At 30.4% G+C, this 25,871-nt stretch overlaps 2 protein-coding genes across 8 annotated transcripts in view; both read right to left on the bottom strand.

Annotated features, from left to right (window-relative positions):
* Positions 1-73: 73 nt before the first annotated feature.
* Positions 74-13,179, bottom strand: Cul3 (cullin 3). Of its 6 annotated transcripts, none has more exons than XM_074131206.1 (16): positions 13,035-13,179; positions 12,575-12,788; positions 11,528-11,725; positions 9,234-9,419; positions 8,927-9,069; positions 7,804-8,239; positions 7,330-7,506; positions 6,825-6,995; positions 6,493-6,600; positions 5,248-5,372; positions 4,917-5,154; positions 4,269-4,438; positions 4,053-4,191; positions 3,208-3,335; positions 2,022-2,078; positions 74-1,802 (listed from the first exon to the last, which is right to left on the bottom strand). In XM_074131206.1, the coding sequence occupies exons 2-15, from the start codon at positions 12,629-12,631 to the stop codon at positions 2,054-2,056; spliced, it is 2,301 nt and encodes a 766-aa protein (XP_073987307.1). In that variant the 5' UTR covers positions 12,632-12,788; positions 13,035-13,179; the 3' UTR covers positions 74-1,802; positions 2,022-2,053. The 6 variants fall into 6 exon arrangements, with proteins under 6 accessions (XP_073987307.1, XP_073987305.1, XP_073987308.1 ...); XM_074131204.1 differs by lacking the exon at positions 13,035-13,179 and adding an exon at positions 12,876-13,028; XM_074131207.1 differs by lacking the exon at positions 13,035-13,179 and adding an exon at positions 12,910-12,928.
* A 2,408-nt stretch (positions 13,180-15,587) lies between these two features.
* The window catches only part of vari (MAGUK p55 subfamily member vari), a 36,545-nt gene continuing 26,261 nt past the window's right edge, over positions 15,588-25,871 (bottom strand). For both annotated transcript variants that reach the window (XM_074131215.1, XM_074131214.1), the window contains exons 3-12: positions 22,587-22,751; positions 21,784-21,966; positions 21,269-21,502; positions 21,089-21,187; positions 20,059-20,217; positions 19,724-19,934; positions 19,382-19,584; positions 18,333-18,464; positions 18,034-18,108; positions 15,588-17,031 (exon numbers count right to left, since the gene is read on the bottom strand). In XM_074131215.1, coding sequence (XP_073987316.1) covers positions 16,852-17,031; positions 18,034-18,108; positions 18,333-18,464; positions 19,382-19,584; positions 19,724-19,934; positions 20,059-20,217; positions 21,089-21,187; positions 21,269-21,502; positions 21,784-21,966; positions 22,587-22,751 — 1,641 coding nt within the window. In that variant the 3' untranslated portion in view covers positions 15,588-16,851. The remainder of the gene's footprint in view (positions 17,032-18,033; positions 18,109-18,332; positions 18,465-19,381; positions 19,585-19,723; positions 19,935-20,058; positions 20,218-21,088; positions 21,188-21,268; positions 21,503-21,783; positions 21,967-22,586; positions 22,752-25,871) is intronic.

Raw genomic sequence — 25,871 nt, 5'->3', positions numbered from 1 at the left:
GCGTCAAAAACTACTAGAAATAAAGAACATTAGTTCTTTACTTACATTATGAGGCACACAAAAAAAGAAGAAATGAACTAGAACCAGAAATATATTTACAATTATTTTTTTTTTTTAATGTTTTCACTTATTACAAGTCCAATAATGTTAATATAGTAAAACTTAAGAATAGAGCAAATAATTTACTTTAGGAAATGCTCAACTTTTTTTCACTCTTCATTTAAATTGGGGGGGGAAAAAAAAACAAACCTAAGTGTACAAGTTCTGATTATTTATTGAAAATGTTACTTGGAATAACATAATTATACTTTTTTTTTTGTTTCTAAAACCAAGAAAAAGGTAATTTGTTTTTTATTTATTTAAATGAAATTAATTACTAAGCAAAACTGGTTTTTAGTATATTGTATAATGTTTGCGTTTCTTTAATTTTTGTTTTTCATGTTTTCTTTTCGTATTTACTTAACTGCCTCATCTGAAGTACGCCCTTAATCCTATATATTTATCATACTTTATAAATAAGTTATACTGTACAAATTTGTATTCTTTAAATATATATATTTATAAAATTTTGTTCTTGCTTTCTTACTATATTAGTGTTTGAAGAAAAAAAGAGCCAAATCAAAACTCTTTTATACTTCCAGATTTCTATAATAAACTGGTATTCTATTTTCCGAAGTTAAAATTAAAAACAAAATGCATTCTAATTTTGTGACATCAGTAAAAGAAATTATGAATCTAGTAAGAACTTCCAAAGGAAGTAATAAAGAATTCATAAAAAAAAAAAAAACTAAAAAAAAGGAAAACTTAACTTTTACAAATGCACTTTTTGCAACAAGAAGCCGACAGACACTTCTTATAATAATTTCGTTTTCTAAAAGTTTAACACTCTATTTCCTGAAATATTTGATTTTTTCGAGTTTCTTTTCCTTTTTTCAAATTTCTCGCTACCTGAATATGCGAGTTTTTCTAAATTTTGTAATGTAGATTTTATTAATTAAAAACCAGTTACCCTAATAAATAACCAACATGTCACTCACTGCATTTGCCCCAATGGAAGTTTTCATCTATTTTTAATATTTTTGTTGTACCATTTTTCTAATTTTATTTAAAAAAAAAAGTACTTTTTTTTTTACTCTCTCTTATCTCTTTAGTGATGCATAAATGAACAAACTTTTTAATTTTTATTTTCCTTTGTTATAATAATTTTTATTTAAAAGTTTGCTAGCATTTTTATCACAGTTCTGCTCTCACCTTTCTTAAAAAAAAAAAAAAAAAAAAAAATCGTTAAAAAAAAGAAATCAGTAACATCATATATATCCTTCCTATTTCCACTATCGTCACCCAGTTTTCAGAAATTGTTAACGCTCTAAACGTTTTTCTCACTTTGTTTTCATAGTCCGACACTAATTTTATCAAACTTTTTAAACGAAATTAAACTAGTCAATTTAACGGAAAATTTATATTTACTCACAATTTCAACAAATACTAATTTATAATAAGTTACACAATTCACGTAAAGCAACAAAAAAAAAAAGTAATTAATCTTTTTTTGTTCTGCACGTGAAAAAATATATACTTTTCTCTAATTTGTTATGCGAATTCTTTTTTAAAAAAAATTAAATTAATTATAAAAGTATTACATTATTAAACATAAATACATGACTTTAAAATACCTTGATACAGTAATAATGAAATATTTTATTGATTTATATATAATAAAGAAAGTTTGACGATGTACGTGAAACGCTGATGATAGAGGCGGAGGCATGTTGACGGACTGACTTGGTATATTGTATTTGGACCTATAAAATCAGATGATGTTAAGTGTTTACTGTAATGAAGATTAATCATCCAACATTCTATTTGAGGGAGAAAACACAGCGAATTACAGGTATGGCAAAAATTTCTTTCCCACTTACTGCGGTTAGGGCGAACGAATTGTTACACTAATACTCTATAAAAAATAATGAAGTTCAATGCATTAATTGTTAGAAAATGGAGTGAAAAATAAAAGAACTTACACTGCCTGCAGGTAATCGTACTGTGGCCATCTTCAAGCAACATAAGTGTATACTTTTCTGTAACAGCAAGAAATGTGGTAAACTAAAAGTAAGTTCTGGAGAACTTGTAGAGGACTACAAGGTTTAGTAACACATTCATTTCAATAAAACGATTTAAAGGTAGCAAGTTAACCGAGAAGCGCTAAATAAAATTAATTTTATTAGGGTGATGACTTTTATGAATGGTGATCTGAAAAGACGGTTTCCGAAAGGAATTTTCCTGGTAAGAGATCGTCTGTTGAAAACCTTTCCTTATTTTACATCTTATCCTAATGTTAAAAACTGCTACCTTTCCCTGCCTTCGTCCGAGAAAATAATGTTTTTAAAACAATCCATACTCTCTAGCTGCATGTATAGCATATGTGTAGTAAAAATATGTTCCTTTCTTTTCAAACTGTGCCATCATAGGGCAGCAACCTTGGGTGTTTCAGCTATTCTTCAAAGATTGATAATTAAAAATTGAAATATTTTTTAATAATCTACAACATTATTACCATTATTTTAATTTAAGTGATGTTTAAACTGTAATCTGTAGACTAAGAGACTATTTTTAGCCAAATCATAACCTAACTCAACCTAATCTAAAAAACGAATCGTACATTTAGATGATCCCATCAACGGGCATATGTGCATTAAATATCTGCGTGCCTTGCCTAGCAAAAACAGGACGTGTGCACCGTCCACAGGACACTAAATACCATTGAATATACGCACAATCTTCTATGCTTCCAACAATTATTATTACTAGAATATTAAAATTGAAAATTAACAGGCAAAAATTCCGCGTAAGGTTTTTGAAGAAGCACACTTGTACTGATAGCAAAAATTAATCTTGGAACTACTCTAAAATGAATTTTCGGTACACAAAAAATTTCAAAACAAAAGATATAGTTTTTTTACTGAGGAATTTATACACCGTTTTAAAACATCAGCTAGAATATTTTTCGAGAATTTGAGAAAAGCTGAAAAATCTATTCAAAAGTGGCACTTCCGGCTTTCTAATTTTGAAAAAAAAAAATTATTAAGTAGGGTCCCCTGGCGGTATTTAAACATGCGTGCTCTGTGATATTTCAAGTGAAAACTCAGAAGCGAAAAATGGTACGATTGCAAAAACTCCTCTAAGGTTAAGAAAAAGTAAAAATAATACCTGTCTTCACTTGTCCTGGATAGATACTCCCTATCGATCAGATTCTCTATCCTCTTCTTGATAACTACGGGCGAAGGGAGGAATCTACTCCTGAGTTGCTCAGTAACTTCGGTCACTAACACATTATGCTGTGGGCAAATCAATGTTTTCATTCCATACCGTGCGAAGAAATAATACAAATATAAAGATTAAAATGAAAGAATATTGTTGCTAAAAGAGAGCACCGATACCAGTCTTGTAGCAGTACTACTTCAATAACCAAAATGATCTTGTGTGTTAAATCAATTAGGAAATTCATTTAAGCCTGCGGGGTACTTATAAACATGCATGTATGTCTATTCGATTGGAACCACTACAAAAACTTTATGCAGGGAAAATTCAAAACAGTTTCTCATACTTAGAAACATACGAGAAACTCGTAAATAATAATATAATGACAATTATGAGATGGTGAATAATATTTAATTTCTTTAATTAGTGAGATATTTGTTTCTCAACTCTTTCATTTATCTCATGTAAGACGATTTTGTAAAATGCATTGATGCGCATTTTTGCAAAACGTAGTTGATGTAGATTTTCATCTATTAAGTTCAAGCTTGATCTATGTTTGGTATATTTCATCGAAATATGAAGGAAGTGTAAAGCTCCCAAACTCTTATCATACTATATCTCCATCAAAAATACAGCTAGATTGCGGGAATTCTGCACAATTGAAGTAGTAGGCGGGTTGGCCCTATTTTATAGCGTATAAAATACTGCTTTAAAAAAACTTAGATTCAAGATTCTTTTTCTTTAGGAAAAAACAAGTTTTAAAAATTTAATTTCAATAATAAAAATATACTGACAGGCATCCGCCGCCTTGCTTTCATAATCCTCACTATAGCCGCTTCTATTTCATGTTTTCTATCTTCATCAACCTTACTCCTAGTCTCCTTTCTTTCTGGTTCTGATTCTCCTTTTGCTGCCACTGTTTGTATTTTCACCCTAACGCAAAAAATTTATAGGGATTTTTGTTTTAAAAACAAATCTATTTATTAGATTAAAAAATTACTAAAATTTACCGATGCAATTTAGAAGTAAATGCATCATTCACATAGAAAACATGGGCAGATTCTATTTCTTTTGTTTTAGGCGTTTTTATTAATATTCTCTGTGACGCTTTACCCATTGCTAATGACTGTAATGCCCTGATTAAATCTTTTTCAGGAATATCCGTTTCATGCTGTAGTTCCTGTAAATTTTTAAAGGAGTTAATTAAATCATCGCAATTCAATATATAGTAATAGTAGTTTCATTTTAGTGAAATTGTATCCTTTTTTAAATAAAAATTAGATATATTGAAACTAGAGAGTGTCAAAGGAAAATAGAATAAGATAACATACTTTACTCAAAAGTAAAATATTAAAATATTTATTCCATCCTGATTAAATTATAGGAAGAAAAAGTATTATGATGTATTAAGTATAATGAACGACTGCATACGTGGGATTCGATTTGGGGAACTTCCACTTACAAAGCCGCGCTCTTGACAAGACCAACACCCTGGCAAGATATTCTTACCGTAATCATAAGCCAAGAAGTCTTGTATACGGGGTACATTATCATGATGTAATGAGTGCTTTTATTTGATGATAAATTGGATTATTATTATTGATTCTGGAAACTGGAATTATCGTACAAAGCTCAAAATATACACATATAAAAAATACCTCGTAGGTAAGACGATCTCTCTTATTAAACAACATGAGCACACACATTTGATAAGTTGATACTTGTATAATATGTTTTCTAGGTTGACTGGTTAAATGGGCGTTTGTACTGCTGGACACCGGTGGACCACCTTCTTCCTCTTCACGTCTTGTGCCGTAGAATACTGCATTCAAATCGGCTGATCCAAGCTGTGGTTGCAATGTCAACTGGCGACCACTGTGTTTACCTAGGTAAAATCTGTAAAGGTCGAAAGTAAATAAAAACAATAATTTCCTAGCAAGTTGATAATGCATACAATAGCTCTTGCAAATCTATAACAACGTTATTTACCTCCTAAATACTTCGAAAGCTGAGTGTGGAGCCGCAGGTATATTACAGTTTAGAGTTGCATTATTTGTTGGCCAAAAACCTGTAGTAAGTACTCTTACGCTCAGGTCAACTCCGCAAAGATTAGCCTGGAAAGAAGTAAGGGTCATACTTAACAGTCTTACCCACAGTAGCTGTACTTGTTTTCATAACATGATAAATAAGGGCTAAATATTTCAAACGACTTTCAGAAGCTCTGCGTTATTACAAGTGAACACCAACTCTTTTTTCTTATTGTATTTAACAGGTCTATATTCTGGACAAATAAATTCTGGTATTATCTATTTTACTCTACATAGTCATTTTTTTTAAAGATGCAATATAAATATGAGAAGAATAAGCCTAAAAAATCAAAATAATTTTAAAAAATTACTTTTTCAGCATTGGCCAGAGAAATCTTTTGTGAAAAATATAAACTTTTCGTGTACCCTTCATCAAGGGCTTCTATAGGAAGAGCTGTTTATTTTATACAGGACAACTAAAGTGGAGTGACACAATAGGATCCAAAACTTACGAGCATTAGAGATCTCAATACAAGATAAATATTTGAATTTCTCAAATTAAAGTGCAAATCTTCGACTCCCGACAGAATTCCAGATTAATGAAGTTAGTGTCAGTGAGTAATAATTAAAAAACAATTAACAACTTTTCATTTGTTGCAGGATTGTAAACCAGCTGCGGGTGAAGGGTGAAGAATAAGAGAAAGTCCTCAATTTAATTCCCTCCCCTCCCGCAAACTTCTTTCTGTAGGGAATCGTAAAAAACACTATATTATGTAGGCCACAAAACCATAAACACTGAAGAATCCAAACAGCAACCTGAGTAGGCCTCAGCAATAAGTTGTAGAAACATTTTAAATCTGATGAAGAAGGTGCTAAAGTTACAATTCGTTCTCTGAGGACATATTTCGAAGGGATTGTAAATTGTTACGGCAAATTTGATTGTACTAGAACTAAAACAACTCAAATCAAGGAGCTGAACTGAAAAATAATCATCGTCGAAAATGGAGACAAAAATGTCAAGATGAAAAAGACAAAGTAGAACGATGAAGCAAAAATAACCAAGTGGTAGTTATTATTCCTGAGTTACAGCCGGAGAGCAAGATTACTAAAATAAAGCATATTATAGCACCAGTATTATTTCTTAAACAGAACAGAAAAGTAACACATTAAAATAAATAGCATTATGCACCAAAATTAATTAACTTACACCAGTAGTAGTGATATGTTCTTTGAATTCCTCCATGATGGTGTTTGAAACTGTCATATCTTTAAACATGCCTTCAAGTTTTGATGTAAACTGGCAGCCACATTCAGTCTGAAATTTAAATTAAAAAACACTTTTAATTATTGAAGAAATAAAAATAATTTGTTTTTTTTTTTTGTGAACTATTTGGAAATAAACTAAAAAAAAATGTTGGCTCTGTCAGTCATTACTTTTTAACCACAAAAATTTCATTAAAATGTGCTGAAATTTAAATCAAATCAATTAATAAAGTTAAGTTTCAAGATAAGAACCTAATGATTAGCAAACTGAATTACTTTTAACTTTGAGATCATATTCTTTTCACTATCGTCAGAAACCGATTTATTTAGTAATAGTCTTTTGGCTAGATGGTTTTTGTAATATCTTTCAAATACATCTTTTTCCTGTAGGAACCTGAACAACACCATAGTTTTATCAAGTACTGACTCAATTTCTTGTTCAGTCATCTGAAAAATAAAATAAATAAAAACATTATATAAAAAGAATAAATAATTCACCAACTCAACCATAATTTTTATTTATGAAGTTGATGTTAATAAACTTTGGTTTATCTACTACAAAATTTGTTAGAGCTAATTATTAGATTTTAACTGAAGTGAATTATAAACGAAGGGTTATCCAAGGTTCTCTTAGCATCACCTCTAAGTCTTTTTTATTAATCTAAATATTTAAGAATTTTATTTTAGGTCAAAGAACAAACTGGAACGAAGAATTCTTTATAAAAAGCTTTAAGAGCTTTAGGTAAATAAAATAAATAAATTTATATAAGACAATACTAACCCCTTTAACACCTTTCTTCAATTTATCATCAATGAAAAGAGATAAGTACTCTGGTGATTTGGAATTTAAATTTAGAAAATGTTCGAAATCTGCAGCGATCATGTGTTTAAAGATTTTATCATTATTAAATGAATTATGAAGAAAATGATCCAATCTATCCTTCAAGTCCAATAAATTCTAATTGAAACAAAAACAAATAAAATAATATTAATTACAATTAAAAAAAAAAATCCAAAAGTGTTCATATAGTGCATTCGGCTGGATACTTGCTTTAAGTACCAATAAATAAAAAAATTAATTAAATTCTTGCTTTATGCTCAGCGGATAGCATGAACCGAGGCAAGTAACCAAGGAAGCTGCAGTCCCATAAAACAACTTGTTGCATGATAAATACTAAAGCATGTGATTGTAAGTTTCATTAACTTAGCAATCGATTGCAACAATTAACAAGGCAGAAAAATCATCATACGATACCTGTACATATGTGATGGCATTAGTATTTGGTTGTTGTTCTTCAACTAAAGCTTTTCCTTGTTCCCTAAGATACAGGCTGACACAGTCGGACATAGTTTTCAAACCGTCAGAAACCCGACTGAATAAATTATACATACAAGCAAGATCTTCGGTACGTTGGTTCATCAACATATGTACTACACCGGAATTTTCCATTTCGACTATGGTTTTCATATGTTTTTTAATCAATTCAGTTTCTACCACTTCTACAATAAATCCTTCAGTACTTTCGTCAAGGTAATGTTTAGCACGTTCCGCTTCTTCATTTATCCGCGCTTCAACTTTTTTGATGTAAACAGAGGCGCTATTCTCTCCCAGAAACTTTTGGCTCTCCATTTTGTAAAATTCGGCCGACTGATGGAGAAACGGTCGTTCGAAATCTTCTTCATATACACACCTGTGAAAGATATTAAAATTAAAAATAATTGTAATAAATACAGTGAGAGAAAGTTCTGTTCGCGATTTTTTTAACCCCTAAAATTAGCCCAAGTCAAAAGTTTTGGACTTTGTACAGTTCTGGTGATACTAACAATGAAATCTTGTTTTTGGTAACAATAAAGTAGTTAGTAGTCAAATTAACCTTCGGAATAGTTTATACTTCATATTATTTTTTAAAAAAGGCAAGTTTTGTTTACTGAAATTAAAATCGATGGAAATAAATTTTTTTGTTTTGGGCGGTTCATCGCCAACAGCGATTCACCCAAAATTGGTCTCTGTCCTTTCATTGTCAACACAGAGAATTTAAAAGCGGACATAATTCCTTTAAAGATCCACTCCGGGAGTACGGCTCAGATTGCAATCAAAAATGTATACATACAATACAATAGGTAATTGACGATGAATTGAGGTAGCTAGAAATGTTTTAAAGAGATAGCTGACAACTTGGGCACATCAGAACGAGAGGATTCAACTTTTACAGTGAATAAGCGAGCAGTACACTCTTCATGCCAGAAAGGATCGAAAAAAAAAAACAATCTTTCACCTAGTCACCAGATCAACTTACTTTTCAATTTGCCCTCACAAAAGGAAGAAGTTATTCTTTAAAGAGTAGAAGAAGATTAAAGAACTAGAGGTGGGAAGATACCTGGAGTTGATGCCAAGAACCATGAGCATATGTGATGCATTCTTGATTGACATCCTATCTACAACCTCTCCCTTTCGCTCCCTAGCTACCAGTCCCAATAGAGTTTCTCTCAAGTGGTCCCTGATACAGCCGTATCGTACAACCTGTAAACCGAAACAAAGGAAATAAGGAACAGTTAAATGTTAAACAATATATTAAAAATTAATAAATGTAAACCGAAACAAAGGAAATAAAGAACAGTTAAATGTTAAACAATATATTAAAAATTAATAAATGGTAACGATTAAAACAGCAAAAAATGAATTACCTGATCTCTGAAGGCAATTAAACCTAGATTGTATACATTGTCCACATCATTTTGTTGTACATATACTCTATCCATATACATTAGTATATCACGGATCATCACCATTGATGTCTGATGATCATTCCAGGCTTGATTCAGTATTTGAAGAAAATTATTATTTAATGATCGCAGAACATCTTCTCTAACCTACAAGTAAATAAATATATATGATCTTCAAGTATGGTTGATTAATGATCATATAACTGAATTAATCAACTCATCATTTTAACTGACTACAGCACTTTTCAAAGGGATGGATAGACATAACAGGGAACACTTTGGAAACAGCTTCACTATGGAAAAATGATTTCGTAAAAAATATTCAAAACATCATTACATGATGGAGAAATTCACCGCGAAATTACATAAAGGCAGAAATAAATTTAGTAAACAATCTTATCGAGTGAGGTAGGTTTCATTCAAATTAAAACATAAAATAAAATCAAGGAGTAATATAATTATCAACACAACATTAGATTAAGATTCAAATATGTTTAATCAATTCTACTTAAAAACAATTAAATCAAATTTTAAAACTCCTCAGTTCTTATCTGAAATGCTTCATTAGATAACAATCTAATATCAAAATAATAATCATTGTCAAAAATAAATATGATACCTTCTTATTCTCTCTTACGTCCCCTTTTATTTAAAAAAAAGAAAAGAAAAAAGAGAGTAATACTTTTCCCTAACAGGAAAATATAAAAACAAGCATAAAGATTTTAACAGATCAAGGTCCAGGAAAAAAAAATTAAAAATGTTAGATCCAAATAAGATAATTGTGGATACCAATTGTAGAGAAAATTTCCAAAATCTTTTTATTTTATATTCCAAAAATGTATGTGGGGAATCTTTAAGACAATTTTCTCGGTAACTTTGACTGAAAGAAGCGGGTTTATCTAAGAAGATAAACAAAAAAAATATCTAGATAAGGATCGAGATAATTAAAAATTCAAAGGTTATGACTCTAATATTGTTGATTTACAAAATAATAATAATAATAATAACTAGAAGGGAAGAATTAGCTTAGTGGTTTAATGGATCCCAACGAGAGGATCCCGGGTTCTAATCCAGCTGCTTTCTCTTCGACTTTCTCCCGCAAGGAACTTCTTTCACCTTACTGTCCGATGATGGACAGTGTTGTATGTAACGAGAGAACACTGTCCTGAGACCGGCAGTGCAGTGAAAAAAGCTCCAAGTGACAATGACTTCAGATTTTGACGCGCCTAAAAAACACAAAGCAAATAAAAAGGATTTCCGGTTTTTATCGCTGCCAATGACCTGTTACTGGCTTTTGATGGAGGCCAAACAACTATAGTCTTGATTATTATAACAAAGCTTATGAAGCTTCTTAAATAACTTGCTTTCTTTAATCGTGGGTAAAGTTATTTACTATGTAAACATGTAAAAAAAATGAGATCGTGATAATAAAAAAAATATGTATGGAAGAGATAAGCTCAGGAGATGAGCAGTGGAATCGCAATCCAAAGGTCCCGGATTCTTACCAAATGAGCTAAAATTGATTAGCTGATGTTCCCTTTATTTTTAGCTCACTATCTGGCATAGTCTAAAACGAGAAATCTCAGCCCGGGGTAAGGAACTGCATTGCGAAAACAATAATTTCAGATGCACAGCCGTCACCCGCCAATGGTTAACATAAGGAGTAAAAAAATCGTATGAATTGAAGAATGAAATACTGCTTCATCCACCATTATTAATCCCAGACTTCTGGCCAGGTTATTAACATTTCAAGAAACTGGATAATTTTTTTATTGAAAGAACCCTCAACTCCAAACCATTCTTCGAATTCCTTGAATCCCGAGTGATTTCTACTTTTTGTCAATGGCAGTACTAAGGGTGCTTATTTCAAGTATAAGCTCGTTCGAGTGGTGTTAGTTGAATTATACAATTTTAAAGTAAACCCTCTAAAACCCGTACACATTCCTTCCAACTAATACAAAAGCTTCCAAACCTAATACTAAACACCAAGAATAGTATCCATAATACGAATGATCAATGCTTTGTGATCCCTTAAGTTAGTTATAAAAATAACATCAATCAATAATGTTCTTCCAATGTATTTGTAATAAATTGAAAAATCTAAAAGAATATCTTTAGAAAGCCTCAACATAGAAGCAGATGTATTGCATCAAGTAATGAATTATTATTTAAATGCTATTCAAACTTTTTCCTAACCATTTCCAACAGCGACATTAACATTACATTACTGAACTAGGTAGTGAATAAATATTTACCTTTGTTTCCAAATGATGAGTTACAACTTCTTTCAGACCGGTGTACAATCTCTCACCATGTTTGTGTAGTACCATTGTGTAGGCATTTCTGTATAGCTCTTCAAAGCTAAGACCAGAATTATTTTTCTTCTGTATTTCTTGAATGGCACTTTTAAGTAAACCCCATATACTTTCTACATATTTTTCATCCATGGACATCTAATTTAACAATAATAAACGTGCATAAATACAAAATGTCTCGTTCAAATGAATAAGATTGTGTTATCATTATTCTCAAGGGGAACTTAGTCATGTTTATTAATTATCAGTTACTCTAATTGTTGTTTTGTTTAAAATTGAATAGTATGACAAGTTGAGTTAAATACGAAACCTGAAGTCGAGAACCCTTACAGTGTCTGGTGGTACTTTTACAGGGATTCTGCTCTTCTGTTTAAGATCTAAGTGCCACACACCTAAAGTAAAGCCGGGTGCAATAGGCCTCCTCCGATTCGCCATCTCCACTTATGATATTCAGCAAGATTTAATGCGGACATTAAGACGAAATTAATCTAACTTTTACACTATACCACTGTACTGTTGGGTACATAATTTGAAATGAATAGTTCCAAAAATACATGAGGAATTTTATGAACTGTTTATAAGCCACACTTGAAATTTAAAGAGGTAAAATTAAGAATTGATGAGCTTGAATTACTGAGGCTTTTGATTTTGTTTTGTAACAGATGTGATCATGTGCAAAAGTCATATGCTGGTTACTAGGAAATAATTGGCATCTATCAAAAATTTACAGTTAAATCAACTCACAAAAGAAGAATGCTAGAATCAATTAACGAAAGTCATTGCAATAAACAACTAGCGACGTATATGGTGAAAATTTAGAGCACAAATGGCTAAAAACTAAATATAAAATTATTAAAACGCTTGAATAATAATTAAATTTTTAATTATTATTGCCGCCACTCAATGACATAAGTACGCGGAGCTTAATTATATATTCAATTGAGAAAGTGGAAAATATATACTATAATAATCTAAATTTGTAAATACCGGGAAAGCTCGGATTCTCATCTTGCCTTCCTTTTTTGGAAGCCCACTCTTCATCATTTTAATAGAATTCCAATTTCTAATTCCCTAAATATTAGGCTTTCACCGAAGGCAGATTAGATATCTTCAGCTGATCACCACATCACATTACAAACAAGTTTTAAACGTAATTGTCCAACGAATAATTTTTAAAGAATTTCACTAAACTGTAACTTTTCTGAAAATAAAGTTCAACATACAATTAATAATATACACTAATTAACCCCAAATATAACATACTAATAACTAAAAACGAAGGCAATACTTCCAGCTCAGTGATACCAAGGGCAATCACTAACTTCAAAAACCAAAACATCAGCCATCTTCTTTACGAAATAATTAAATTTGAATTGCAAGTGTTTGAGAAGTATAAATGACACTTCTTTAATAAATGATTATTACGAGAATTATAAATTTCACATACAACATTAGGAGATGCATATGGAGCACTTGATGTCATATGATGAAGCTTTATATCCAAAACAATTCTACTGTTGGCTGTACTGAAAATACTTCATAAGAGGTCAAACTTCAAATTTTTTACTTTCCGATAGTTAACTCCTAAATTTTACTGCCGAACATTTTTGTATAATCATTTTATTATTATTTAGCATTAAAGTTGAGCCTTAAATAAGCAGTAATTATTTACACGATTGCCACTAGCATTAAGGTTCCACCGCGCTGTAGATTAATTTATAAATCATTTCAGAACTGTTTTTTTACTGTAATAAAAAATAAAAACAAGCTTAAAATAATTTCTAGTCTCAAATAAGAAAATTTAATTTGAGTAAGGCATTCAGATTCAATTTTTTATCCAGTTATTTGTTCAGGTTTCTTCATAAGTTCATTACTTGAGTTGTAATAAAATTTTGTTTCCTTAATGTAAATAAGTATGCAATATTAATGATAAAAGATAACATATATTCTGTTTAATAACTATTGGGAAATATCGATGTTTGAATTCAATTAAATGGTTAAATGGAATCATCGGTTCCGTATTTACTGTCACAATTCAAAATCCACTAGGGCACTTCATTTCAACAAACGAATAACGGCTTAGCATTGCTCACAAGATGCCTTTTCGTTTCACTAAACCCCTAAAAAAGTTATATTCTAGAGGGGGCGCTCTACTATTTAAACATAGCTATTGTTAAAAGAATTGATTTTATCCACATATTCGACATTCAATTTTTTTTTTTTTTTTCACGACTTACAATGGATTCCTTCAGTCAGTTAAGGCTTGATTAATATGTTTTCAGTTTGCACACATCCGTGTTACACCTTAGATATTAACTTCCGCAACATGTGTATTCTCTAGCATTTTAAACAATAACCAAATTTTGAATTTTAAAGTTATTATTTTATTTAGGTCATTAGTCCCCTTAGCTTTTTTCAATGCACAGCCGGACTCCTGAATGTGTTCTCTCTTTACAGATCAAAATGTCTTTCACCAGAAAGTGAGCTGCAAGAAGCAATATAAATTTCTTATTTCGAACTTGTACTAGAAAAAAAAATTTGGACGAAACCAGCTAAGCGGGAGTGCTCTTTATCAACGATTTTCTTTACCCTTTGAAGGCTCTTTTCGCACGTGTAAATCTATACATTTTTGAAACACTTTCCTATGATTATGCTTCTTAAGGCAATGATGCGGGAAAGACGGAGTTAATTAAGTTTCCTTTTAGGTGTAATGTACGTACTCATTTTTTACCTTTATATTACTCAATGACTACTTACATTGTGTAACATTTAAAATTTTTAGTACTAGTTTACTGATTAAGTTGTTAAGAGATTTTTCAGTCCAAAATAGTTATCATACTCTCCCTCATATTTTAGCTACCTTGATTTGGCCGACTGCAAGAGATATTCTCTGGTCTATACACTATTCTTGCATCCTTCAGCATCATTGTACTTTAGTTTCTGGTATTTCTATAGAAAACAATCAATACTCGTTTAAAGCGCATAAAATTTCCTCTTCTACAACATTTATCTGTTGCATAAATTAATGTCAGTCCAGAAATTTGTCTTCTAACTTTTCGTTAAACTTCCTTAGAGCTCAAATTTCAGTACCAAAGTAAAAAGTAACAAAGATTTACAAGCGTTTAGTCCAAACCGACCTCCGCCTAACTTAAGCAAGAATTGTTTTTATTTCACTGGCTTAATCTATTTGTACATAATAGCCTGCATAATTTCATTTATAATAAAAATATATTGTATATTAATCAAAATATAATAAAACCATTGATTGCTATAAAATGAAAGAAAATAAATTGTACAAATAAATAATGTAACAACCAGGAAGGTAGGAAATTTTTTTATTAAAAAATAATTTTTCTTTTGAAATAAATTTAAATTTTAGTTCAACAGAAGCAAGATTTTTAACACTCCATCAAATTTTCTGTTGGTTATATTATTATTTTAAATTCTATCCATGTTAACAAATAAGATTGTTAAAAGTAGAAATCGGGGAATAAAGGAAAATCTCTTAATGAAAATGGTATAAATTTTGTATCTATTTACAAGTTATATAATTTACAACAAACTTTGCTTAAAAAAAATGTATAAAATAAAAAAAAAAAATTGTTATATACAATGTAAAGTAAATGTAATTTATGCTAAAAATAAAAATTTACCTAACTTGTTATTATTTATAGTATTATTATATTTTATTTTTGGACGGAATAGTGCTATCACTTTTAAATAATCTGTCATTTTTTTAATATAAAATAAAAACAATTTTTTTGATCACTACGTTCCATGAAAAATATTTATATGTTTAGAGCAGATGAAAAAAGACATTAAATATAAGAAATCTCTCTTTTTTTTTCTAGATTCATTCAATTGTTTCAACAGATATGACTTAAGAATTTTAATTTGTATAACCCCTAGACTAGCATTATAATATAAAAGAAAAGGGATGAACACTGATTTTCGAAAGGCTTATTTTTTTTAATTTGTACTCATTTCCAGTACTGATCTCGTTTCTTCATTATTTCATCTTAAAATTTATTGGTTCGCAGAAAAATTTAACTTAATACACATACAATGCTAAATTGTAAGATAAAAATTAAATAAATATTGAAAATTAATCTTAAATATATTTCAAATTACAAATTATAGTTTATTGTTTCAGATGTTTTTTTGTTAAGATATGCCATTCCTTATATGTACTACTTTTTTTCATAAATGGTGGGTTAGTAAGCCCAAAATACTCATTTAACAAGACCCGTAATAGATAAGTGGTGGGAAGCGGGCGTAATTTATTAAATATAATTTGTTTTGAACACCTAATATGTATCAAAAGCAAAGATTTGGTTTGGTTCGGCCTTAGTACGACTTTCACATTAATACCAAATTATACTAACATTACTAAATACCTTCCTAAATTTGTGTATATTTAATTTACCCAAGGAAATAAAAGTTCAATGTATGTCACTCTTAAATTTGGCATGAACAAAGAAAAACCTACATTTAAAATTCTATGATTTCCAAGTTTGTTGATCACATGGTCAAACGCTAGGCAATTTCAATGAATTCATAATTATTCGTAAAAAAAAGTTCCTCATGATAATGGTCATTATATAAATAGTAATTAATAAATTTTGGTTCTGATCTTATTATTTGATTTAAAAATATATTGCTTTCTTCCGGCAATTTTAAAACAAAATAGCAAAGGATGGCGAAAGGTTGGCCCAAAAGAAACAAGAATTTATTATTACTCAGGAATCTTGTAAACACAAAAAAAATATAAATATAAATATATGTTTTCTATCACGATAAAAATGCAAATTAACAAATTATACATGAATTTAATAAAATAGTGAAGTTTACGAAGTATTTATCAATGATTGAAGTTTCTATTTTTCTGTTTTTTGTTTTTGGGATGAAAGCATCTTTTAAAATGACCATGATTTTTTTTTTTCACTCTAGCATTAGAATAAAATATTAATAATTAATTAAACACTGAATGAGTTAATTCATTGAATGACTAAGTTTAAAATTGAATGAGTGCACTAGTTAGAATATTGATATGGTGCGATTAATGTATCAAAAATGTATTGCACATGATATATTTCCACAAATTTGCAGTAATTATACTGCACACAAGAGCTTGTGTTTCACTGCCAGATAATGTTCACATTTATACAAAAAGTGTTATTTCTCTTTTGTCAAACATTCATTTTCAAAGTAAAAAATCAAAACTAGCAATGGCACATGATGTCTCATAAATATTAATATAATTCTTAACTGTAAACCCAATTTGTTGGTACCCATTGATATTTAGAACCCAAAGTTTGTAAGCATTCAATAACCTTCCTAAAAGTAACATCGAAATCTTCATTTATTATAACTTCGTCAATATATTTATCGTAACTGCGCTGTAACATTGCACTCTCTTCTACTGTACGGCGTAAGTCATCCTCCTACAAAAGTAAATTGTATTTTACCAAATTATAGTTTTGAATCACATTTTGCTATTTAGAATTATGCTATCAAAACTGGTTAGAGATATAATCAAACCAGAAGTTCTAAACCCTGAAGAATATAAATAAATACACTACGAGAACAGAACAAGCTGTTTGAAATATAAATGTCATTTATATTAAGTAATAAGTACATAAGAATTTAATTGTTAACGTTTCGATAACTTCGGTAGGTCCAAGACCTCAAAAATATAAACTGATAGGACATTTTACATATAAAATCAAATGAAGGTGTCAAAAGACTCTATAAGAAACGCGCACCTAAAGGGTTGGTAAATAGGGCTGCAGAAATCAGAATGAACTTTTATAGATTTAAGTTGGAGACTAAGAACTACATTAAGACCCAACACAGAAAAGCTCAAAGGGTTTTTTTCCCCATTTGCTTGACTAATTAGAAGATTCCTAGTGTTATTTTTATTTACCAACCACAAGAAATCATACGTTCCAAATTGTATTCCGAATACTAAACTAGATTCCCACCAATTTTTTAGCCAGGAATTCAATAAAGCATTTTTGCAGGTAATCAAAGAACAAAATTTCAAGGGATGTCGACGAGACGACACCCCTGAAACATACCAAAAGAAAAAAATATACAAATAAAAAGAAATCTAAAAAATTATGAGTAAGTAATTCCAACTGTAGCAAAATACTTTTTCAATTTCAACTAAACCCACTACTTTAAAAAGTTTTTTTTTTTATGATACTCCATAGTATGAAAACTAAAAATTTCCGCTGCACTAATTACTCATGATACAATTGCTCTACTGATTCATAATACATTTCTTTTTTTATAATACGAAAAAGTGATAAGAACTAATTCTAAACTTATTCATATTTTAAAGTTGTAAACATTCTAAAAAAGTACATGTCTAATATGAAAATAAATGCAGGTTAATTTTTAAAACAAAACTGAACAGAACAAAACAAAATACCATTACTTACTTCGTACAATGAAGCCAAAGATTCTAATGTTCTTGCTCTTCTCGAACTATACCTTATTGAGCTCTGTCGATCAAACTGATAAAGCGCACCAATCAAAATCGCACAAATTAATTTAATTGTTTAGACAACACATGAAAAAAATTCAAACCAAGACAATTTTTTTTAGAAAGAAAGTAAATTAAAAAAAAAAATCCGAAGAAAATAACTATTTAGAGTAAAAAATAAACATAAAATAACCATGCTCATACATTTAAATGAAAAATAAACTTAAAACGCAATAAAAAGTATCTCTTACTCACAGCCAAATTACGATTAGAAGCACCAGTAGTCCTACCAAAATCATATAATTGTTTTAATAGTTCCATTCCTGGTGCAGCAATAAATATTACATATGGCATGAATTCAGAAGAATTGTGAAGAATCTTCAGTGCCTGTAATAATACATGTTTTCAACAATTACTTAAAATTATTGGTTTAAAATTAGGGATAATTTTTAGGGGTCAGAAATGCTAAGTTTTTCTCTACGGTACCCAATCAGAACACTTTAAAATGTAAAATAAAACATTAAAAACATTGTCAGAATTCCATTTTTGAAAAAAATAATTTAACCAGAAATACGACTTTACAAAACAGATGATGATATTTTGAAATATCTACAAATGAGATGCTTCTTTAGGAAATGTAGAAGGATTGTTGACATTAATCAGTTATCATTTTTAATTGAAACACTTTGTGGTGGAACCTGAAAGCTCGGTCCTTTTGACTGCCATTGAAATTCAAGGTAGAGAGAAGTTATAACACTTGCTACCTGCCAACCCATTCACGAATCTTAGAACCATGAAACTACAATTCCGAAAACGCTTCTTGCTTGTAGATTTTTTCATTACCTTCTACGCAAATAGGTCCAGAAGGTGTTAAAGCATAGTTTAGCATTTCATTTCGGACCAAATTTACAGAAAACGACAAAAAGTATTTTAGTGTCTAAATGACATAGCTTTTCCCCAATGAGGTGAAAGAAATTTCGTATAGTTGATTCCTTATAATGCTTCTTGATTATGTAAAGTAACATACTTTATAAGCTATTTCACTATCTGAACAGATGTTCTCAATTTTAATAAGATTAATTAGCCCGAAATCCCTAAACACTTAATAATAGTAGGCCATGAGTTTAAAGAAAAAACACTGACCATTTTTAAGCAATTTTAATTTTTGCAATTTCTCTCACATTATCTCATCTAAATGTTCCTCACCTAGTTTATGATTTAATGCCCATTGACACTAGCTCCATGAATATTTTTCAACCAATAATAAGTGGAAAAGGACTTTATTAAATTAACATAGAACTAACCGCAGGACTGCAATCCAGTACACACATTTTTCCTTGTCTAATCACATCTCTTATTGATTCTAAACTAGTTCCATACAGGTGTCCATTATGTTCACCGTATTCTAACAACTGATGTTCCCTTATATCTTCCTCTAGTTTCTCTCTTGAAACAAACCAATAACTTTTTCCATCTTCTTCTAGTTCTCTTTGTGGTCTTGATGTCACTACAATCAGTTTACTTTAAAATTTTATGGTTCTACATAATGTATGTTCTTATAATATACATATGTTAATTATATAGACAAAACACTTATATACATATATTAGACATTAAAAAAGTAAAGGTTCTCCAAGTTAACTTACTAGGAATAACTGCTGCAAATTTTTCGGGATCGCTATTTATGATTCTATTTTTGAGAGTTCTCCGTCCGACCCCGTGACTACCTACCAAGGCAAGAGTTCTTCGTTGAAACGGAGGCATGAGAGCAACTTCCTCATATAGAGTTAATTCAGCTTTATCGAATTCCGTATTCGATTTAGATCTGTAGATTATTTTCCGCTTTTTCTTTGAAATCTGAAACAAGGCGTCCGCGTCACCTGCATTATCTTATTGTGCAAATTTCAAAACTCTCGTTCTCTCGTTCATAGCATATTTCTAATTTTCATAAAATTTATCAAAAATCGAGGTCAATAAATACCCTAGTTCCGCAGACGCTGATCTTGTGGACATAGTCTGCTTCTGGTTTTACAAACGCCTTTCTTCTTTCCTCCAATTCTTGGGAAGGTATAAGACCAGCAGGACCATTGCCTTCAACTAACTTAGCCTGCCACCAGTTTGGATCTTTCTGGTCTAAAATCTTGCAATAAAAAATAATAAGGTTACTAATTGAAAGTATTTATGGTAGGACTATGATTTAAAAAAATCCAATACAGTAATTTTTAAATAAATGACGGACGTAACTAAATAAAGTAAAAAATGAAATATAAATTAAATGAAGTAACAAAACAAAAACAAAAACAATAAATCAATGTAAATTTTAGAAGTGCTTAGTGTGTGTATACTTAATCTTTGCAGAACGATTGTTTACTGTCACCTTTTACTGACCTTTTAGTTTATACAAACAAATTCTAATATCTTTTGCTATTTGTATTTTAATTTGTAGTTTTTGTTTCTTACTTTTCTTCAAGGTAAACATATTTAAGGATGTAACAAAGGTTTCTGAGTTTTTTCCCTTTCATTTAGCTGAATGAACTGTTATGTAAACGTATTGTTGTATAGTACTTCGGACAGTTAATACTGAGTACATGGCGTTCACTATTCAAAATTTAACAATATTTAGTAGAGTTAATGAAAAAATGATAAAAATATGAAATAAATTATGAAATTTGGGCGATATTGAAGGATTAATTTAAAAAAAACTTTACAATAGGCCGCTCGAGGCATGTGTAAATATGAAGAGACATTGCTTTGTTAATGCATGCTGCACAATATAACTTTAAAATTTCAGGGCAGGAATAAAAGTGTTAAAAATAAAGGAGGGTCCCTTGAAGGGATTTAAGGGAAGCTTTAGAAGCAGACCCTAAAAGACTAGGGCAGGTTTGGAGTGTTCTACTCAAATCTAGACGCTTGCAAGACATTTTCTAATAATTATTAAAGAACAAAAAATGCAGACTCTAGTTACCTTCTTATATTAAGAGCTAATGAGACAATTTAATCTGAGTACTTACTTGCAAAATATCTCCTTGATTAAATGTCAGTCCAATTTCCTTGCAGGGTAACAGAGAATCTTCTTTAGGATCGTAAGAAAACAAAGCTCTCATGTAGCTCTATGGAAATGATAACAGATACTTCATTCTTTAATTACCACTTTGCGGGTAACAAGTGAAATTTTATAGCATTTAAGTTACCTGGGGAGGTTTTGTGGGTTTAATTTGTTCATTTGTAGGCACCACCCTTAATGTAAGAGAGTCATTGGCAATAGCTACTTCAGCTCTAAGTTCCTCTGGTGTACTAACCGGTGAACCATTCACCTCTAAAATTGTATCACCAGGTTTCAGAATACCCTGGCGCTCAATGGAACCACCAGCCAGTACTCGTGCTACCACCAAATTACCTTGGCTATCTAGTTCCACAGTCAGTCCCTGGCAAGAAAAAAAAGTAAATACTAATCAGGTTTTAAGTTTTTCGACCTTGAATAATGAAAAGACTTTTTAGCAATGAACACAAAGTTTTCGGTAAAATTATCACCACAATTATTGGAATTAACGCATACAACGCTCCATCCCCAGCACTAGATAAAAAGCACCGTAAAGAAAGCAAAGCATTATTTTTAAACGACATTATCAGTTCATTGCTTAGAATACTTTTTAAAATAAAATTTACTAAATAATTTGTTATCATTCTTACGAAGTTGTAGACTTACAAGTGGTTCATTAGGTTTCTTTCTCAGGCCTATGACCTTAATTTGTTCGGTTGTCATTGCTTCGTCTTCCTCACTTTCCACCAAAGGCAGTTGACTATCAGTACTTTCCCAAGTACTCCTACTTTTTTCTTCAACTGGTTTTACCTTTTTTGTAGCCACCGTATCGTGCGCTTCTATTAATGCCTGGAAAAATTAATTAAAATTCTCTAAAACGGGTAATGTAATCATCAATTCTTCCCGAACTATTTAAAAAACTTCTTAAAATATACATTCGCAACATTAATTGTGATTTTCTAGCTGGTAAATTTTTATGAAACTACAAAATTCATTAAAATTCTAAGAATGTGTACACTATAGGTCAGTATATAAAAATTGATGACCGGCTAAAACTTATGGTAAGATTTGTTCTGTCAGTCCTTTTCTCTTATAAGAATTTGTCACACACACTAAGTTAAAGTTCACTGTTTTCCACGAACATTCAAGATAAATTTACTTGTTAAAAAGTTTCAAACAATAATGAGATTATTTATAAAAATTAAATTCCAAGTTTATACCCTAAAAAAACATCAAAAGCAAAATGAGAGCAACGAATTAACAGCATTAAAAAAATGCCTGCCCTAGCAAATTCCAACAAATTAATACAGGACATTTATCTGACCTAACAGTCAAAGCTCAATAAAAAGCTAAGGCTCGCAGAGACAGTTGACGTGTGGAGCTATCTTTTAAGTTTCTTCAAATTTACCATATATGTACATTTTTTCTCTTGAAAATCACAACTTAACTAAACAAAAACAAAATATTACCTTGAAGTGGGGCTTTGTAAGAATAGCCGCAAGTTCTCTCGCACTTCTGCTATGAGCTAATCTACAAGATATCGTTATATCTTTCACTATCTTAGCATTCTCTGTTGAAACAGGTTCTATAATTTTAACTGGAACATCGGAAAAATTTTCTAAGCGATCTTGAGCCTAAAACATAAAAAATTAACTTTATTAAAGAGTCACATTATAGGGGAAAATATAAATCAATCACTCATAAATAATTTATAATTGATTTATAACTTTCTTGCTGATTTTTTTTTAAATATCATTTCCATTGATCGAATCATCTAATACTTTATAAAACTATTTTTTCGATACATTATATACAGGCTATATTTGCGAAAATTGAAATTAACTTTCAAAATATTTGAAAATATTGTCCCGATAAATTAATGGCAAAGTTTTACACATTAAATATGATGCCATAGAAAACAAGATCTTTCAATAGAGCTGCCAACTATGCACTATCTAAACTATCTAACAAATCGCATTACAAACGCTTTAATGGGAGTAGCATGGCAAAATTAGTATTCATAGTTCTTCGCATTATTGGAGAGAGGAAGAATTCGCAAATTTAAGTTAGAGAATATCGTAATTATTGCTAACAAATTAAAATTATATTTGAAGTTCTCAGTATGAGAATTCATTTGTATTTTCATTTTGTAAATACATGCATAAGTTACATATAAACAAAAGAGAAAATCAAGGTCAGATTATGGATAGATCTAAACCTTCCCTTTCGTAATGTTGGTGCAAGGTGAGTTAGTCCAAGGTATTTTTTTTTTATTTAGATTGTTTTAGGAAACGCTTAAAAAGCGAGCGAAATGGGCAAAACTACTACATATTTGAGTACAAGAAGCTTGCATGAAAGGCCACGCCCACAAAAAATTAACAATCTCACGTGAAGTATTTTTAAATAATTAAAGAATACTTATTATGAAATAGTCAGAAGAATACCATTTCCTCCACAAGGCGAAATGTTAAATTAAATATTTTTTATATTAAACAAAATACCTTATTTTTGTATACTATTTCTTTTGAGAGATGACAAAACACTCCAAAACGGTTACTAGTGTGATGGTTACTTAAGACAGTCGCACTTAAAATAGAAAAATCTTTCAGTTAATGTATTAACCCACTTAATAAAAACCTGATGCCAAGATGAAATCCACAGCAATGTTTACACTTTCAAATAAGACAACGAACTGGAATGACACGTACGCGACTGACGTCACCCCTTTCAGGTAGAGAGTCCCCACTCTATAATCGAGCCAATCATTTCATCTGCCTGGCACTGGCACTGTACTAGCAACGAGCACTTGGGAGAAGCGAAACTAATAACTCCGGCAACACAAGTAAATTTTTTAACTAATGTCTATGAGAAGAGACAGTGTACAGTCCGTTCAAAGATCTAAAAAATTTCTCTAAATTCATTTCTTATGTCATTCCACCTATTAGCGAATATTCCTCAATTTACAATTTACATTTCTAATAAGAATTTCTATAAACAGGAATTATTGTACAATAAATCAAGAATTTATGAAGAGAACCATAATGTCTACAATTAATAACGAATATTTTCGGGGAATTGACGTACACAGCTGCAGCATGTTGAGGACTTCACTGAGGGAATTGAAGTAGATAATGAAAAACAAGATGAGATTACTTTCGTTATATTAGATAATGATCTCTTTCAAAGAGGATAGACGGAACCAGTAGCCGTCCTAAATATATAAATCATTTGCGAAGATTTAGCACATTTACACATTTGCAAAATGAACATCCTCTCCAGTTTCAACTAGATATTATTCTACGTATGAATCAGTATGAAGATTAACGAACATAATATCACTACTTGACTGGTTTTACTCCTACCTCACCGCAAGACATCAATCTGTTAAATACAAATCACTAATGTCAGAAGAATTTCTTGTATCATCTGGTGTACCTCAAGGTTCTATTCTTGGCCCTTTTTTATTCAAAATTTTTATCAATGATATATCTACATGTCTCAATTCAGTAAACTTTCTGCTTTTTGCTGACGATTTAAAGATTTATACTGCCATTAACTCTGCGGATGACTTTCTCCTCCTCCAAAACTCTCTTCATAGACTGAGTGTTTGGTGCGATGAAAATGATATGAGCCTAAACATCTCTAAATGTAAGGTAGTATCCTATCATCGTAGTCGGACGTGTACAAACTTCGATTATTCTCTTCATGCTTCAACTCTAAGTAGATCTAATGTAGTGAAGGACCTTGGTGTTACGTTCTGTGCTAACCTTTCATTCAACCTCCACATGAACTCCATAGTCACAAAGGCAAATAAAATGCTTGGCTTTATATCTAGATCTACTCGAAACTTTAAAGATGTCAGAACCATAATTATCCTTTACAAAGTAATGGTGCGACCTATTCTTGAGTACTGCTCTGCTTTATGGTCTCCTTATCAGAAAACTTACGTCAACAAACTTGAATCACTTCAAAGAAGATTCCTAAGATTGCTCTGGTATCGAGAGACAAAAGTCATGACGGAGGTACCGTACGATGACGTAATGGAATTTACTGGTTTGAGTACTTTACAGTTTCGTAGACAAGCCACAGACTTAAATTTTATTTTCAAAATTCTAAATAATAATATAAACTGCCCTGAACTTTTATCATTGTTAAATTTTCACGTGCCAACAAACGGTACTAGACAAAAACAAGTGTTTTCTAAAGTGTGCCATGGTACCAATTATCGTAAGTTCAGTTATTTTCCAAGAGTTGCGGATCAAGTTAATCATCTACCCGCTGATTTTGATATATTTAACACCAACATGATCGAGTTGAAACATTTGTTAAATGGGTGATTTTGCGGTGATTGGTACTAGGGAAAACTTACCGGTTATTTGTGATATAAAGATTTATTAATTGAGTAAAGTTTCTATTTTTAAAGTATATTTTATAGTACATATTTTGAAGTATTTTGTTTATCTATTAAGTAAATTATGTGTATATATTATTTCTATTTTATCTTTATTTCTATTCTACGATATATATATGTATAAATGTATGATGTATGTATATTCTATAATTATTATATATTGAGTTATTATTAAATGTTATTTTAAATTATATTTCTTTGTAACTGGGTGATTGCCCGTCTTGTAAATAAATAAATAAATAGTTTTAAAAAAATAATAAAATCTATTAATTCATTGCAAGGTTTCTCGATATCTGGAATTGTCGCTAATTCTGCAACAATCGAACTGTAGTACCTGAAATTG

This window comes from Rhodnius prolixus, unplaced genomic scaffold (genome assembly GCF_049639745.1).
Source record: "Rhodnius prolixus isolate KJV_2025 unplaced genomic scaffold, Rpr scaffold_4, whole genome shotgun sequence".
NCBI lineage: Eukaryota > Metazoa > Arthropoda > Insecta > Hemiptera > Reduviidae > Rhodnius > Rhodnius prolixus.
Note: the sequence above shows the minus strand (reverse complement) of the source record. Positions and strands in the feature narration are given on the sequence as shown.